General features: G+C 36.5%; 1 protein-coding gene across 5 annotated transcripts in view; it reads right to left on the bottom strand.

The window, feature by feature from the left end:
* Positions 1-19,152, bottom strand: part of OSBPL6 (oxysterol binding protein like 6) — an 87,350-nt gene that overhangs the window by 14,053 nt on the left and 54,145 nt on the right. For 3 of the 5 annotated variants that reach the window (XM_027896696.1, XM_027896698.1, XM_027896697.1), the window contains exons 3-12: positions 18,803-18,898; positions 15,873-15,995; positions 12,632-12,685; positions 11,740-11,853; positions 11,452-11,616; positions 10,799-10,931; positions 10,254-10,357; positions 9,329-9,421; positions 4,510-4,584; positions 237-402 (exon numbers count right to left, since the gene is read on the bottom strand). In XM_027896696.1, coding sequence (XP_027752497.1) covers positions 237-402; positions 4,510-4,584; positions 9,329-9,421; positions 10,254-10,357; positions 10,799-10,931; positions 11,452-11,616; positions 11,740-11,853; positions 12,632-12,685; positions 15,873-15,995; positions 18,803-18,898 — 1,123 coding nt within the window. The remainder of the gene's footprint in view (positions 1-236; positions 403-4,509; positions 4,585-9,328; positions 9,422-10,253; positions 10,358-10,798; positions 10,932-11,451; positions 11,617-11,739; positions 11,854-12,631; positions 12,686-15,872; positions 15,996-18,802; positions 18,899-19,152) is intronic. The other 2 variants (XM_027896700.1, XM_027896701.1) reach the window with 2 other exon arrangements.

Here is a 19,152-nt window from a genome sequence, read left to right as displayed (position 1 = left end):
AGTAGTTCTAAAGACTTGTAAAACAATCTCATATCAGATAGAGTTTACCTATCTCTATATTTATGACATTCGTGGAATATATAACACATTGCCTTTGTGTAAGCCACCTGACCAGCTAAAAATTCTTATGTATTATCATCTAATGCAGATAAATGCCTTGGTCATAACTAAGCGAAGGTAATAAAGAAACGCAACAGAGAGGCACATTACAGGAAAGGCTTGACGTTTTCAGTTACCTTTTTGTGCCATCAAGCAGAATTCTTCTTGAAGCTTCATGTACTCAGTAGAGCACTCCAGAGGGTCTGTTACATGGCTTGGGGGAGCCTGAAATTCAATGTCTGCACAAAGGTTGGGATTGGACGAATGCAATCGAACGGGTGACATTGTAGCACTGAAAGGGACCTACAGCAAGAAACAGTGAAGAAATATTGTACAAAGTGTAACCAAACTTTTGACTCTGTTGAAGCAAAATATAAATTTCTTCTGAAAAGACTTAGTTCAAAATGCGAAAAACATGGTGAGAGTGAACATGTAACTTCTTACTCTCCTAAATCTCAACATAGCTGATGCAGAATTCTCTTGAAGTTTTTCACTGAAACAGACAAAAGGCAACCTAAATACAAAGCTAACAGCTAATGATGGAGCATTTAAATTCTGCTGTTTACAAAAATGGACAACTTCGTAATGCTTAAAAGATTACTGGAAAATTGAACCACGAGACATGCTCCTTTATATTTGAACATTTGGGAGTACATGTAGATGACTGTTGCTACAATACCAACATATGCAAGTTCCTCCATAGAACTAAAACCAGGATATAACATCATCAAATATATCACTGATGTTTTTCAAAACTACTGGTAAACCCTTAGCTGAAAATCATTATACTGGTAACTATGAAGAGGGAAAAAGCATATAGTCTATTTTCTTTCAAACCAAACATATAAACAACCACAACAAAAAATAAAATAAAAAATCCACCTGATTTTCATTTGAAGTACACGAACCATAAATAAATGCAGAGCGATACAGTTTGGTAATATGGAACAAAAGAATTTAGTTTATTATCAATTCCACTTCTCTTTCTTCTATACTTTTCAAGTATGGTAATAAAACAAGAATTTCTAAGTTATATATCTGTGTATCGTGTATTGAGCAGCTACCTGTATACTACATATGCAGGATATGGCTACCACTGTTATATATGCGATGTGTGTGTGAGAGTATGTTGTATTTTATTTTTATGTTACCATTAACACACATTTGTATGAAAATCAGGCCAAGAGCCCAATTTTCAAATGTAAATGCAAAGGAAGGGCACGCAGAACTAAATTCTGTTACTTAAACATTAAGCACTGTTTAACACATCAAATCTAATTCATTTCATCATATCGATCAAATGTGTAAATCAAGAATTTTCACACTGCAGCCCAATATTATTATTCAAATGAACAATGAGGCCAAAATATAAAATGTCTCTTCCAAGGCATGATAAAGAGCAGCAGACAACATAAAAAGTCATATTACTAAGAATTTTTATCAACAGATTAGTTCTATCAGTGGTTGAACTTGGTACCTTGTTATTCGATTAGACTGGGGAATGGTTTTATCAATCCCTTCCTGTAAAAGCTGACATCGATATATGTTTTAGATTTCTGATTCTCCAATGAAACCCTCAAACTCCTGTGGGCTCTATTCATCATGACACTCCTAAGCATATTCTGTGAAATACCATTTTCCACTCTGTTCTTCCTCAATTTCGGTATACATAGCACATAAAACATTAGCTTTCTGGCACCTATCCAATATAAGATTTATTCCTTCTCTCATGTATTTTGAGTTCTGGTTATATCAACAAAGTAGGTAGTTTTTACTGGACCTCATTTTAGCCTCATATCAAGAAGATGTAATTAACAGGAGATGTAGAATAAATTCCTTCCAATTGTACTGGATATTTCCAATCCATTATTTTCTTTGCAAGCGCCAGACTGCCTCTTTCAAGAGTCCAGTAAAACTAGGTTAATAGACTACTGTGGCTAAATGTAGGTTAATTTCAAATTTCCTTTAAAAAAACCTTTCTCTTCTTAAATCAGAGAGTGTGTTTCCAGAACCTTCTGATGGGGAGCACTGCAAAGGTTCAACTGCTCTAAGAGGCTCCAGGAGGGCAAAATAGGTATCTTCTACATGACACCTCTGTGTGTGTGGAGCATGTACCAAACCCTCCAGAAGGAATGAAAGAAGCTGCAGGAGCTTGAGGGAGAGTCCCCACAGCCTCATCTGCCTGTGGGGATGGGTCAGGCTGGCCCAGACCCACACAGCCTGGCAGAGCTGCAGGCAGGCTGCCTGCACGTGGTGGGGGCGCCTCTTTAGTCACTCTGCAATGAATCTGGCTGAACAAATCTGCTTTAGATTCATCATTTCTGCCTCATACCTCAGCTGGGCAGGCTGAAAAGCAGTCTTTCTGAAGTGAGGTTTACTGGAAAAAAATATTTTAATTTATGTCCTAGAATTTACATATTCTACAAGTACTGTCACACTACTTGCAAGAAATATACATTCACATGACAGAGATAAGTATCTGCCTTGCTGATGGCTTTAAATACAAGCACCAAAAATACTGAACTATTGATTGACATGAACTCTCTTCATAGTTTTGAAGCTACTTTCTATAGCAGATTAAAAACCCCACATTAAACAAAAATTTTCATTCTCTTGCATAGGCAAGAGTCCAAAAAACACTGCCAACATGTTTCTTTTACCCTTTTTCCCTTGCACTGATGTGTTTTCTCTCTATATTAATGGTGATTTGATTCTGACTTTATAACCCACTTATATTTTGGTTGTTTTTTATTGTTGTTGTTTTGAAAGTTTTTAAAAAAATATTTACCCTCTTGATGCATCACTCTTGTTCCCTTCATACATACCCTTCCAGACATGACCTCAGATGAACCTTGTCCTAACTTCCTGCTTTATGCCAGAGGCATAATACCCACTCATCCATCACCTTCTTCAGAACTACGTTTTCATGTAGGAACAGACTGTTCCTGGTGGAGTGGGTTGTAAGGAAAATGTCCTCTTCCTGCTGTGCATTTAACTGATATAATTCTGTGTCCCTTGGTCTATGCACACAGCTTCATTGTCTGGGAGAGACAAGCCCTTTGCTGCATCAGCCAGGAAGAACAGGCCATGGCCACAAACACTGTAACAGCTGCAGAGTCATTTTGGTGCCTTCAACTGGTCCTCACTTCAGCTGCAGGTAACAGCTCAGCAACTCCCTGTACTCTTAATGCCTTTCAGTATGAGTCCAGTTGTATTTCTCCACTGAAACACTCTTCAGGTAAGGAGTATAACCCTTACCAATGCTGTTTAACTACTGCTGAATCTGATGGTTAGAGCCTCCCACCAACTCAGCTGCTCAGGCAAGTAAATCGGGAATGCGGCTGAATTCTCTGCTAGGCAGGGAGACTGATGAAGTCAAAACAGTAATTGATTATTGCACAGAGCATTCAGCATCAACTTAGAGTTAATCTGGAAACTGGAGAAACACTGATTTCTCTCATGCTTTATAGGAGGGTGTAGCAGTAACTGAGTTTGCAGTTCAGGTAGCAGAAGCTCAAGAGAGCTAAGGTGAGGCAGAAACTAGGTCTGATCTAGGGGATTTTAGCTGTGGCCTGGAACAGCTGACCCTTTAGCCTGGTGTACTTCAGCCTGGTGAAGATAGTCACTGCTTTGGCTAGATAAGGGATATGCATATAAAACTCACTTCAATCTTTGGCTGCACAGTCTTCCCTATCTAGCAGCTCTACTGATCAGTTGATGGATTAGTATTAATGTCTGCATTGTGCATTCCTAATGAGTATTTTCTTGATAAAGCAACAGCGGAAGATATCCTTTGGATGCTAATTTGATTTCACAAACAGGAGTTCCCCCACCTAATTCCCAGCCCCTCTATTGATTTCATAGCTCCATATTTTCTGTCAAAGACCTGGAGAATTAGCAAAACTAAATACAGACACTGAAGTAGTAATATGACTTTTTGGGATTATGGAATGTAAACAGAAAGTGTCTCAAACAAAAAGGCTAACCTTACATTACTTATAAAATTAATAACATTTTATAATTCCATGGTTGGTTGTAACAAATCTCCTTGATTCTGCTGTCTTGCTATAGACTGCCACAACAATCTTTAGCAGAATTTGATTTTTTTATACTATTTTATAGTATATAGCACAGTATGTCAAAGACATGTTCAAATAGTGCAGGGCCTGACTCTAACTGTCACTTGCACTTGCATAAAGGAGGAGGGACATGTACCATGTAAACAAGCTCAGACCCACATTTATGGAAATAATTTCTGTTGGGCCTGACCATTCCTAGGGAACTCAGCTAAGAGTGGATAGCATGGACACCTCCAAAAAGTGCAAGAAACATTTTCATAAGCTTATTAGACAATCAAATTATACAGCTTCCCATCTTTAGAGCTATCCCTTGATTTTTAAATCCACTCACTGTTGTAGCCACTGCAGCTGCCAGTCTCTGCCGGCGTCGTGTTGAGCTGAACTGGCCCTTCGGTGCCGGCCCTTCCTGACAGTGAATGCAAGAAGAGAAGGAAGTAGAAAAAGAGAAGGGAAGGGGTGATGGGACACGGGAAGATGAAAGGTGATCAGAAAAGGGAGAGGGAGAGTCTTTAAGTGGGTTTCAATTTTGTTAACTCTTATGGCCTACACATGTTGAGGACATATCACGTGATTTCACTTGTGTATGTCAGAGACATAAAAAGCTCAATACTTCTAAAATTATCTGTGGATGAGTTGGACTGCAGTGCACTCACTAAGACTACAAAAAAAATCTATTAGCATTGCCATTCAGAGTCATGAGGCAATAATGGAATAAGAAAACAAAAAGGATGCTATGGCATGACAGAAAAAGAGACAAAACACAAACTTCTTCTGGGGGTCACTAGACCATCTAGAAGATGAATTCTGAAAGAGATCACTTTGCATTAGTGGAAGTGCATAAATTGTGGTCATCGAAGATGCACGCGTCTCAATGGTAGAACTTTTCAGTGTGTATGTTACACAGTGAGCTTGCTTACGTAAACATTCCTATCCAAAGCTCCAGCATTTCCACATCCATCCTTGAGTCTACTGACTCATTTTCCCCACATATCACTTTTTTGAGTTCCAGCTACTTTTCCCATACATTATTGAAGACTTGGCTTCCAAAGCAATGCAAAAATAAGATAAAGCAGTGGAAATGAAAACTAAGTATTCCCACAGCTACTTTGTTTCCTGTATGCCTAACTTGTGCCTCATCCTGCTTAATTTCTTAAGAAAATTCATCATGGTAGATTAAAGGCAAGCAAGTAATTATCTAATGCAGAGAAGCTCCATACCCATCATAAAGTCACTCTATTCAACCGCTAGTCAAAATGTCATTATTTTGAAGGCATTTTAAGATTTTGGAAGACTAGAAAATACACCTTTCTGCTTTTGGACAACAATTCTCAATTCCTTTACCTTTTTAATTCTCAATATCTTCATCTATAGCCACTTCAGGATTTTTAGATCTATATACACTTTTACTTTTTCTGAAAGCAGCCTGGGCACCATACAAATAACAATGGTATAGATTGGATACATGGACACCATGCTAAAGAACAGGATATTGTATTTCAGTTACTAACTGAACTGTCTTGCTTCTCTAACATTCCAACTGGTAGAGTTGTTTCACCTGAGAATGGCCTAACACTTCACCCTCTGGTGATGCTAGTGGCGATGCTACTGACAAGTGGAAGAGCTGTCTAATGATCACAGTAAGAGAAGACTTCAGGTGCAGTATTTTATATAATTCTGACATTAAAAAAACCATGTACATAACCTCTGAAATACTAAGTATAAACTTTATTAAGAAGAGAACACATTGTATGCATAATGTAAAGCTCTTTGTGCTCTACAGAAATATGCCTATCTTGTGAATAAGAGTTTGAAAGAATATTCTTGTTTAAATAATAGGGACATATACATGTCCAGAGAGAGAGAGATACACTAATATATATACATGCAAGATTAGGAATGTAGATATATCATTAAAATGGTGACAGTGAGCTTTACAGAACCACACACTCTTCTCAACACAACCAAAAGTGAGGTAATAATCTGAGTTACAATATAAAGAAATACTTATTTAATGAAAAAAGTAGTAAGCTACTTCCAGCTCTGAGCTGAAAACCTCAGTAGAGCAAGATGACTTTTCAGGTTACTCCATACTATATAGCTCTCTACTAAAAAAAAAGTAAAATGAAAAATAAAATTAGTCTTGGAACTTCACAACTTTGAGCTTTTGAGGGAAACAAAACCAACACTCATTTATTTTATTGATTTTCAGTAATTTTTTTTTCTTCCTTTGAATTTCTTTAAGCTGTCATGAGAATCATAACTTAGTCTTTTACTCAAAGGGAAAGAAATTAAATTTTAAAAAAAACCACAAACAAACAAAAAACAACAAAACCCCAAATCCCGTTTTTGTACAAAAGTATCATTTGTATTATGAATTAATGTAGGTCAAATAACCTGTTGCAGGCCATTTTCATAAGATTTTAAATAGGCTTTTTTAGAACCAAAATAAACTTTCTTTGTAAAAGCAATCTTTCTTCAGAGAAGCAATTCATGTATTACACTTCAGTAAAAGCCTGTAAATCAAGCTGTTAATTCTAAACTATTTACTAAAAACAGTTCTAAATCCCCAAACTTGCAAACATACATAGACATGCTATGCTTAATTTTACTTCAGGGAGTACCCCCACCCAAGTCACTGGGATTAGCTGTGTGAGCAAAATCTACTGCACACAGAACTGGTATATTTAATTGGTAGTTATATATTTCTAAGAAACAAACTGAGCAGCTGCTCTTACAAGAAAAATTATGTTTTAAATACGTTATACACCTAGCATTCATACTGCAGAATGTGTTAGCAAGAATACAACGAAAGGTATGCTATTAAAAAATAATGGTAACAAGTACAATACAAAATCTGGATGGGAAAATTCTCTCCTTGCATCTTACACAGCGGATGCCAAGCCTGTAAAAATTACTCCCTTGTTCCCCATTACTCACAAAGAACACACCTGTATATAAAGCTCCCTAATTTGATGGTAGTTAACAACTGCTCTTTCTTAAAAAAAAAAAAAAAAGAGGTGCAAATACTACAAATGGAATTAGTAGTGCAACTAGCTTAAAATTAGTATGTTAGTATAAGCATTATTCCCTAAAACTAATGAGATGTATGGAGACATAGGGAAAGTAACAGGACAACAGAAATTTTCCTAGTACCATATGTCAACCATTTAATAGCAATCAATGTGTAAGCACCATGAAGAAATTATCACAAATTAGAATGATTCTTAGTAGTGGATATCCTGATAAAGAGTTTATAGAAAGTTGGAGTAGTCTTGAAAAAATGATCTATGAGGGAGGCCAATGAAGGTAGAAGGAAATGGAATTTAACTTAGAGGGCACCTAGGCATCAGAGGAAATCCACATTTTAGTGGAATGGCAACATAAACAAATTAGGAATAACACAACGAATCAGAGTGAGGCCATCTTTCTACAGATCACAGTTTCAGACCATTCATGAGACAGGACAGCCCCTGGAAGAATAAACAGTGTGTTGAGCCCATTAAACTAGGCAAGATAATGGAACACTCATAAAGGATTCTTCTTCTTTCATGTAATTTAGAACAATTATATTTTTTCTCTTTACTACAAATTAATTTATAAGTCAGTCAACAATAACTTAATGCTTTGCTCTAACAAAATAATTTTCCAGCATTAATAAATTTCCAGCATTAATCTTGCCAGGAACTCATGTTGACCCAAGTTAGGCAGAGCTCATTATCAACACAGAAGAGACAGACCCATGTCAAGCAGCGCTATGCACACAAACTCTCTTACATAAACCTGCAAGCCAACTGTATTCGAAAATTTCAGGAGCTGAGGCACAATTCCTGCCAAAGCACAAACAGCAGTTTGAGAGTCAGGTGCCAAGGACAGAAGTCCAGACCAGTGTTACTTTGGCAAAGTTTAGGCAACACAAGAACACCTAATTATTCACTATGACCCATCACCATAGATCATCATACGTTGACTGCTTTCATCATTTTTGTGGATAGGACTTCTCTGACACCACTGTGGCACAAAAGAAGAACATGCAGTGGTGACTCTGACTCTTTATAGGTACCACGTACTTGCAGGCATTTTCCTGATATTTTTATTTGCCTGTGTTATTCAGCAGCAGGGAAGAGCAGTGATCCTTCAATTGCAGGTAATAGCACATGACATCAATCACCAAAACTTCTTTGTTAATAAACCTTTTTAATCCTAAGAGATGCTTCCTTGTTCAATCTATTATGATTTGTCAAAGTATAACAGGCAGAAAGAAAAAATCCCCTACAAGAGCTGTAGTGAGAAAGCTGATGCAACTATCGTTTCTATTTTCCTCAAGATTATTAATCTTAAAAAAAGTTACAGAAAACTCCTTACTGTGCATCTAGGGGACATATTGTAAGCTTTCAAAGTTTACATGAATTTGTAGGTATTTTAATGGATCAAAAGTTGCTAACACTTATTTATTCAGTAGCAGACATCACAGTGATGAGTGTTAGCTCCCAAAGACAAATGAATATAGTCTTCATTATCAGTCGCTCAGTTATAAAAAAGATTAGGTTTTGGATCAGACCTCGTAACACACAACTGCCTCCAACAAAACACAAGGCAGCAATACATGCACATTATGCTTATTGTTGCGCTCTGTGGAAGGGTGGAGTAAATTCTTTCTTCACAGAATTTATTCTTTGGTTGTTCAGTTTGCTCCCTTACAGCCTTTTCCATAAGAGAAGGCTTGTGAAAATACTTATTATCAGTAATATTCCTGTACAGGTCTTGACAAAGACAACTTGTGTGTTTAATATTTCATTCAGTTTTTCTGCTTTTAGCTTGATGTCACTTGTTCAACTGCCCTTCTTTTCAAGTTTGATACAGAATAGCAGTATACGCATGTGGTGCATGTATATTGCATTTTATGCACCTTAATTAACTAATATTCAGATCCTCTTCCTTTCCCTAGATGGCAATGTTTTCATTTGAATGAAAGTAAAATCAATACTTCTCTCACTATTTCTCTAGGTTTTGAACAACAAACTGAGATTTGATTTACTTCATCAGAAACATGAGACAGCACATTGACTTCCTACTTCCAGCTAATATATCATTTCATGATTAGAAGTTAATCTAAAAGTACAGTTAAAAGTAAAACATTGTGCATTCAGTACCTGAAGTTGAATTTTTGCATCTTTGCTGACACTTTTTGTTCTCCATCGTCTCGTGACTCGCTTGTCTTTCTTTGAAATATCTACACAGTTAGCCTACATTACACAAATAGTTAAAAGCAACAAAGTACTATTAAGTTGATAAGAGCAACACAGACAATACAGCAAGTTAGTAAAGAATTGTAGCATTAGACATGTACAAATTAGAAAGTAAGGAGAAGAACGCTGCTGCTGGGCCCAAAACTGCAGCAGTGATCAGCCATAGCTATCCTGACACTTTTATAAACACATCATATAGTTGGCTCATGTAGCAAAATGACTGGTACACCTTTTTTCATGGGTGCACAATATTTAGGAACTGATCTTGAAATCCTCATGGATTTCTTTTGTGGTACTACTCAGATATTTGTGTACTCAAGAGGATTCAGTGAAAAAGGAGGAAAGGATTTATGACTTAGGATATGCAGCTGCTTTCTGTCAAGAGGAAAACTCAACCTGAACAACTGGAAACAGTCCAAAACTTGGGACCTTTGTACTATGCCCTGTTTCCTAGAGCATGCAACTTCGTCTTTGAGGGTCTTTTGGTCTCCAATCCTTAAAAAACTTAAAATGTTATCTTACTCAGCACAACAAAAACCCCTAAATACAATTACAATTTATATATCTATTCTATTGTAACAGTTCTCAGTTTTGTTTGGTAATAATTGATTTGTCCTATTTAATGCAAATAATAAATACATCTTCATTATTTTTTATACTTGAAACAGTATAAAACACATGCTTTAAATAAATATATAAGATATAAATTTCACCCAAGATTTACAGTGATTTCAGGAAAACATTCTGAGTTAACAGACAACACCTCTATATTTTCCTTAACACAACAACAAATGATCCAGTGTAATGATTTATATTCAAGCATATTTACCTGCATGTCTGTGAAATTTGGTGCTGATTGAGTTCTCTGTAGTATTTCTAAATTTTGTAGAAGTTTACTGAGTTCCACAAGGTTAGACTGACAATGAGCAAGATCTAACAGATATAAAATAAAAATATATTAGGTGCTTCAGTTCAGACTTTTTTTTTTGCCGTGGTGTCCATTGTTAGCACATTATTGCATTATAAAAGTTAAAGGTCCAAATCCCTTGTAGTAAGATATCTAAGTAAAAATTTTATTTTTAGAGATGTTGAACACTTTTTATTTCTATGGGAGTCAGAAACAAGTCTGGATCTCAAAAGTTGATCAGATTTGAACAATGACATCCATTAAAAATAACACAGGTTATTAAGATAAATTTTAAAAGTGACATCCCAAAACATGCAAAGTTCCCACAACAAGCATCTGATTACCTGAAGAGCTACTTCACATGCACGTAGGAAATAACTTAGCACTTTACTGACTTGACTCTTCCTTATTATGTATCAATAAGAAGTTTTGGTGAAAGAATAAGGCATGAAAAGGTAAAGTCTAACCTTCTGCACATCTGTCCATTTCTTCAGAGTCCTGCAACCAAGCTGCTACCTTACTCTGACCAGTAGTGCAGGTGACAGGAAGGCTGTTACTGCAAGGTATAGGAGACTGCCAGGAGTAGTTATTTTGTTGCACCTAAAGCATAATAAAATGCTTAAATTTACTGCTGCTATGCTGCTTTGTCAGTGTAATCACCACACTACTGCAGAACAGAAATCAAAATATGCATTGTGTTTTCAGGGACATCTGTGATTTGGTTTACAGTTCCCCAAGATGCAGATTTTACTGAACAGCATGTTGGAGAACCAAACCAAGAACCTCACAAGTGAACTGTGTTTGCTAACCACTGGTCAGAAAAGTTGTTGTTTAAGAGGAAGAACACCATCAATCAGCAAAGAGATGGGTTTCTATCTGATGACAAAGGCAAGAGCAAACTGTGCAGATGGTGAATTCTTTGCAAGATCTCTACAGCAGCCCATTAATGAAGGCTGCAGTAAGGCTAAATTAGATGGTATTTCAGCAGCACACACTCACAGCTTTTTGCTGGCCATAGGTTCCCACAGCGGAAGCTCCTGTTCTATTGGCATTATGAGAAGAGCCCACTGAAACTCCACATGAGCAAGCCAGGAGTTTTCAGCAACAGAATACTACACACCTTTCCATCTGACACATTAGCAGCTGGGGAAGACTCTGTAGTAGATGCTGAAGGGAATATATGGAAGCTGGCATCTCGTGGAGATCTCACAATCTCGTTCTGACGGTACAACCGGTGGTGGCGTAATTTTGAAACCCATGCATCGAATGAATCCTGCGACTTCACCTGGAAAAAAAATTTACTGTCAACAAAGCAGCAAAATACTACTTTTCTGCACAATCTTTTACAATTCCATTTATTTATATTCTACTGTGGATGAAAAAAATAATACATATTTGAACTATTTACCTTCAGGTGATAGATGTGTTCTTCTGTGTCAAGATCTATTCTACGAGCCTTTTTTTTTATAGACATGACTGATAAACCAACATCAATGCTCCCATGGACTTTTCCTTTCTGTATCTAAAAATAAATAAAAAAAAAAAAAAAAGGAATGTGGAAGCATCATGCACTTATTCACCATATTTAACAGAAAAATATCTAATGCTGAAATGGTTTCCCATTCTATAAAAATTTTAACACAAAGCCTTAATAAAAAAAAAAAAAAGCTAAACTCAGACTAAATGCTTATTATATTTATAGTCAGAGAAAAGTATCTCACAAGAAATGCTCAATGCAAAGACAACTCCAAAGTTTAAGTGTTTAAGTTCACATGAGTACTCAGGTACAGTTAAGTGAGAAACAAAGAATACTGGACAGTACTTGGCACCCTGCTGCAACTGCTGATAGTTATTGGTATCAGATCTAACTAATTTAATGTTAACCTTTACATTTCTCGAGTACATTGTTATCAATTCTCTGGCCTATCCACGTGTCTCAGAATAATCAGCTTTAACAGACATAAAAATTGGGAAGGAAAAACAAATGGTCAGGTTAATCTCTCAAGCACCTTCATTAAAGAAACTACTTTAAGTGACATAGCTTTTCTTTCCATAGAAGTAAAAAAAGGTAGAAGTCTTGAGGCATAACTCAACCAGAATTTTACGTGCTTTCCATATATATATGTATATCTCTATATCTGCCTTTGATGTGTGTACTGTCATCAACACAGTCATGTATTTATGTCATAGATATATATATCTATATCTGTCGTTCATGTGTGTACTGCCTAGAGTGGGTGTGAGACCCTGGCAGGCTGAATTCCAATAAAAGTTTCAAAATGCTCTTCAACTTTACTTACATCAATTGGTGACTTTGAATACTTCAACATTCCATTATCCAGAACAAAAAACCTCTGAAAGAAAAAGAAACAAACAAACAAACAACAAAAAACCAACATTCTTTCTTAATGAGGAGATGCAATTTAAACTATGTACAACAATTCATCTGGAAAAGAATTACCCTGTAGCAATTAAGGAATTGCTTGGGGGTTGGAAGGAGAGTATAAATATAATATTGAATAATTTTCTTGCCTGTTTTTTGACAATTATCTTCTAAGCAAGAAAAACTAGATCCTCTTTTTTTAACATTATATTTTAGGTTTATCTTAGCAAACTTCAATAATGAAGGGTATTTTTTTCTAATTTTCCAGTCAATTCAATAAACTCTAAGAAACAGTCTAGGACAAGAGAATAATGTCTATTTCTTCATTTTCTTCCTGTTTTTCTTCCCACAGAAGGTGGTCATGTTTCAAATTAACAACCTATTTTCCCCTATCCAGAAACTGAAAAGCTTTTCCCAGTGCAAGATCTACATCTGAAAAGGCAGATCTTTTAAGAGACACTGCTCTACCATGCAAAACTTTGTGCCTTATGGCAGACCTCCACACAGTAAAGATGAGATTGTAATTCATGCTGATGATACCTTTTCTAGCAGTAATCTAGGTAATACAGGAATCAGTACTAGGGCAAATATTACAGCGTTCCCAGCAACAGACCCAGGTCACAGGAGGGCCCATTTTTTGGGTGTTAGTCAGTGGTACAGTGTGAGCTCCTATATCTTCACTGACACGGTTAGCAGGACTGGCCAACCTAACGATGTCAATCTGTGCTGTTGCTACACCCTTATTTTGCTGAGCAGTTCTTACTTTCAGCAGAGAGAAGAATTCCCTGTTCATGCAGTTAAAGTTGCCTTAGCTTGTCTGTACCAGATCAGTCAAGCTGCACTGCAGTCAAGTTTATGTAGACTTTGGCACACAGCATAAAGACACAGCCTAGCACAACACCTAGACTTGAAAAGAGATTCTGTAACTTGTGTTTATCATCACTTGCTTTCAAAACATGCAAAGTAAGCACAACTAATTCCTATTTTTAGAGTGTAAGCTAAAGCACTAACCTAAGTTAAAAAGCCAGAACACAGCAAAATACTATGCTTGATTCTCAAAGTTGTTAGACATGGAAGGGAAGGAAAATGGTTTCATGATGTAAACCTGTTAAATTAACACTATGAGGAGGGTCAGAGTTTGATGGCAGAAAATCTCCCCTGAAGATGGTTCTAGAAATTATGTCAGTTACACAACAGATGGTACCAAAATCTCAAGCAGGGCAAGAAAACAGTGCTTTCCTGGAGACATAACTCACTGAATAAGATGTCAAAACAACAAGAACATTTTTGTTTTGTTTTGTTTTTTACCTAGGTATGGTCATTAATGAACTTCATAAGAATATGATAATCTTTTCATATTGATCAGTCTCTCTAAGCTGCATACACAAAAGAAAATGATCTTTCATCATCATTTCATTCCAAGCACACTGCCCTTCAGAAAGTGGTGTTTGCCAAGTTGCACACATTATACCTGGTGTGCTACTAAAGCACATTCAAAACTGTCAGAATATGACATGCAACGTGCAATAGACAAAGGATGCTATCTATTACTTTGCTATGCTACCTATGGCTTTGCTATCAGAACACTAACAGAGCACATGCTACATGTACATGTCTCTGAAATTCCTCCACTGGACTCTGGGCACACAGTATTGTTACAGAAACTCCAGAATATTCAGGTAGCAGTTGAAAAACAAACAAAATTACTAGATAACCCACAGCTTCAAACCCTAAGTTCAGCATAGCTCCTAAGGTGAAATGTAAGGCAAAGTAGAGGGGGATGCTAAAATGTGAAGTTCTTAATCACACTAAAAATTATTTACACGGGTAACTGCTCTAAGATCATCCACAGTGATCTCTATAGAACTGTGAAAGCTGGACTCCCCTTGCTCTCCTATAAATTAGTTCCTTACCAAAAGAGACACTTGGTAAACAAACAACATATTATCATAATGTATTTTAAAGGAGTGGGAGTAGTGGTTTATTCCATAAATTCTTATGTATCTCTTAGTTGTTTTGATTTTTTTTTTTTTTTGAAGAGTGGAAGTGGTTTGTTGGGGGTGGAGGGTTGGTGTGCTTTTTCATTTGGGGGGGGTTTCTATAGGCTATCCTTTTCTGTTCTTTCAGTGTTTCAGCTATGTCAGTTTGAAGTCTTTTAATATCTCTAGACTAAATTCAGGTGGTGCATTTGTATTTGGCTGTTGAAACTACAAACTCTAGTTAAGAAAAACAAAGCCAAAACATCTAACACAAATAAGCATGCACAAAAATTTGTGGTAGGCATATGTTTAATTTAGTACAACATGCAGAACCTGTAATTTATACTAGTATGGACTGCATTTGGACTCCCACAGTGTTCAGAAAAAAGAAAAAAGTTAATGCTTCCCAGAAAAAACACCATGTATAGCAAACGATTTCACTATCTTTTGCTGTAAAATTTATTCTGTCCCAGAAAATTATCCTGCTTCAAGTAACCTGAGGTAAAAAAAAGATGGATGAGCATTGATACTACATATCTTGTTGCCTAAAAAAGGGGAAAATGCAGTTTTTATTGTATGAAATACAGACAGAAGAGTTTAAGAACACCAGGTTTAAGGCTAACAAAAGGTATAATCGTGCATGAAGATATGTGTCCAAATTAACTAAAGGGAACCAGAAGATTTGGGGGTGAGTTTTGGGATGTTTTTTGGTTTTTTTTAAATAGAGACATATTATGGTGAAAATCCATATTCCCACTGCATACCCACAATGAAGATTCCAATCAAGATTCGGGACAAAGCTGAGCAAATCTGCTCAGTCAGCAGACGCGTAGAGGAAAGCTCTCCTGTATGAACATCTTGGGTCCATGGAAAACCCCTCAGCTCTCCTCTGCTATGTACTTCAGTGGAGATCTTATGTACTTCAACCTCTTAAAACACAAGGCATTTGTTGCATTATTTACAAATTCCATCTGGATTTTGAATAGAACAGTAGGCAGCAGGCACCATGGCTTGAAAGCCATGAGCTGTGTCTGCAAACTAACTCTCTACAGAGGTGAAAGAAAAAGTCACACACCAAAATCCTGGGTATTTATTTGACATCCTAATTTCCTCTAGACAAAAAAGTCCCAACACATAAAATAAGGTAATAACCTTCTGACTGGTTTATGAGATATTTACCTTGTGCCAACCTTTTAATGGCCATTTTCTCTTTTTCAGCATGAAACCTTCATGTTTGTCTGGCTTCTGGACATTGGTCTGGCCTATTTTCAGACCCTCTATGATTTCCCAGCTGTCAGGTTCCTGGTGAAAAAATATGAAGACACATTGATTAACACATCGTGAAAAATTGCACTTAGAAGTAGCACAAATTCTCCAATGCAAGACAGAGTAGGAGAGCAAGGTACATAACTACACTGCATTATGCCCAGCTGTATCTCATTTAAAACTACTAAATATGAACATTTTGGGAAGTCTAACCCTTACTAGGTAAGGCATACATTAACAGTGGTCTTTGTGGTATTTCTTGATCATGAAATGCTTACAATTTTCTGATCTTTAAAGTACAAGCTACATTGGTTCTGAATAACCTAGTTTTTCCTCCAAATCGGAAAAGCTGGAAGAAGTTTCTTTATTGTTGATTTTGAATGTAGTTGGTGAGCATCTTCAAAGGCATTTTATGAAACAGTTTCATAGACTAATTGTGCCTTCAGAAATCTGCACAAGCTTTTTTTTTTTTTTTATTTTCCTGCATTCATTTTCACTGTATTATGAGAAATTTATAGGAAAGTTAACTAATTTTCTCTCTAGAGAAAAACACAGGAACAGTATCATTTCAGATACAACCAGTTGTATGCCTTTCAGGGAGCCAATTAAAGCATATTTCTTGTACATACTGATTCTTATGCATGGTGACTGGTGCAACTCAAGCCAGACTTACAATGCAACATAGTGAACCATAAAGAACAATATTTTTAAAGAGAAAAAATCTGAGTCATGCCTATATTTCTACCATCTTGCTTCTACCGTAATCAACAGAATTCTGAACCAGTTTAAAAAACTTATTGCCTGCTCACTCAGACTCTGTTTTAGTAATTATACCCTTAAAATTTATAAACTTGCATTTTCTCAGCTGATCTGTCACAACTCCCAACAATGTTATAAGAAGTTATCAAGAAAGGAAGAAGGTCATGTAGTATCAAACATCTAAAGGAAAAAAAAAATTGTGTCTTCATTTCCCACAAAACTGATTGAAGACAAGCACTGTCAGTCTTTCATAACACCTCCAAGTTAATTACACAGCTCTGGTAACACCAACATTACTATTATGAAAATACAATATCAAAGGTAACAGCAAATTTCAAATCTACAATTTTCAGTAAGGTCTCAGTATTCTGAGAAGAGTAGAAAGTTCTACGACAAATAATACACACTGCAGTAAATTTTCATAGAAATCTTTATTCAGTTTAGTTTTCCCTGCATAACTATAAACTTTAATTATCCCATTGTTTGTAAATGTCATACTCAAACCCCACCTTTTTTACTTCCCTATGTTTTGCTTGAATATTCTATTTCCATTCCATAGAGAGAAGCACATATATATTATTTTTTCCATATAAGGAAGTACTTGGCACTTGAGGGGGGCAAATTAAACTACTGTAAGACCCCTGGGGTGAGCAGAGAGTCTGTCTGGGACTCTGCCAACTGATTCTTCACCATATTGATTTCTCCCTTAGATGATCAGATGCAAGCATAAGTCTTTTATCTATTCGATAACATCGGTATTGATTACTTCTCAGCTAGAGATCACACACACAATCTCATATAGCTATTCATTTAAACAAAAGGCCAGCTACAGAGGGATAAAATGAACAATTACTTACTGTACTGTGGATACCTGTCTTCTGCTGCATCACTGCAACAAGCTGTTCTTAAAACCATTCTAACAGTCCTAACTGTGCCTCATCCCACAGGTTTGGTGTGATGAGATATGCCCAATACAAGGGACATTATGAAAGAGCAGCCAGAAATGGGGAAAAAACAAAGTGAAAGCAGTATGTGCAAGAGTTCTCATCCAATGGCAATCAGTACTTTAGGGCTTCAGTGATATATTATGTGAGAAACAGCCCTGTGCAAAGCAGCAGGACTGGGGGAACACCACCACAACTTTCCATCCCTGGGTCTGCAGATGGTCCATGTAGGGGAATTAAGGAAGCCACTACTAACAGCTTTATGAACCTAGTCTTTTTGACTGCAAAATATTTGTTTTCCAAATAAAAATAATAAACCATTTCATTTTCCCTGGAAAAACATGGTATTTAATTTTGAAGTTGTTTTATCAGTTCCGTTTTAGACCTGATAGACATTTAATTTCAGATTTTTCTTTTCCACCAAGTAATCCACAAATATCACAGCATCTTTTTCAGTAATAATCTTGCTTTTGCACATGAAGTATCTTAAATGAGGTCTTCTTTATGTGGAATTTGATTTGTTTGGTATCACTTATTCCAAAACTGAGGAATTTACCCAGGAAGAAGTTGACTTCAAAACATCACACAGAAGGCTCCAGCTTTCAGGAACTGGTGGAGTCATTCATGCAGTTCTCTCTCTCTCTGCCTCAGGAAAGATGGTCTCAACAAGAGATTTGAAATTTCAAACTACCCACATTGAATATCATTAGGACATATTTTTAAAACTAATATAATCATTGATTACCAGCAATTTTAGACTTGGAAGTGCTTTGCTCTACAGTAGTAAGAGGACAGGACTGGAAAATTTCTCATAGTCACAGAATCATAAAATCTCCTGAGTAAGGAGGGAACCACAAGGATCATCGAAGTTCCTTCCACCCCCTACTCTGAGATTGTAAAATTTGTTCCTGGGGGCCATCCATGGGCAGAAAAAAAAAAAATTCCTTGATTTTGTTAATATAACAACTACTAAAGATAAGTCTCCTCTGACACCTCAGTTATGGAACAAAAGGCTCCAGGGCTCACAATATACTCAATGGTAGCATCATACAAAACACTATCCCAGAGCTGTTAGTCAAACTGCCTTGTAACTCCAGAGGGAAGCTCATCACCCAGATTACATCCGATGCTTTTGCTTACCTTGGATAGAGAGATATGATCGCTTTCAAGGAACTGCTTGCTTAGAGAAGGGTCAGTGCTTCCTGAAGACGCCTTTCGCTCCAAAATATGAACACTCTAAAAAAAACCCCAACAATTAAAGACGGCACCATGGCTTAAAATGTAAAAAATGCTACCCATGCATCACTTAAACGTACGAATAGTTCATCTTCTGAGACAATATACTTCTCTTTCTTTTTTTATTAATGGTTTTCAAACTGATTGCTCTTGTTAACCTAGAAATGATGTTTAACTAAAAAAAAGCCAGGAAAGACAAGTAATGCAGTTCTTACCTACACAAATGTGAAGTGCTCCTATTACATTTTTTGCTA

Source organism: Empidonax traillii, unplaced genomic scaffold, assembly GCF_003031625.1.
Source record: "Empidonax traillii isolate 1590-97213 ecotype Southwest subspecies unplaced genomic scaffold, ASM303162v1 scaffold513:size879593, whole genome shotgun sequence".
In the NCBI taxonomy this organism is placed as follows: domain Eukaryota; kingdom Metazoa; phylum Chordata; class Aves; order Passeriformes; family Tyrannidae; genus Empidonax; species Empidonax traillii.
The sequence above is the reverse complement of the archived record's forward strand: the minus strand, read 5'-3'. Positions and strand labels throughout refer to the sequence as shown.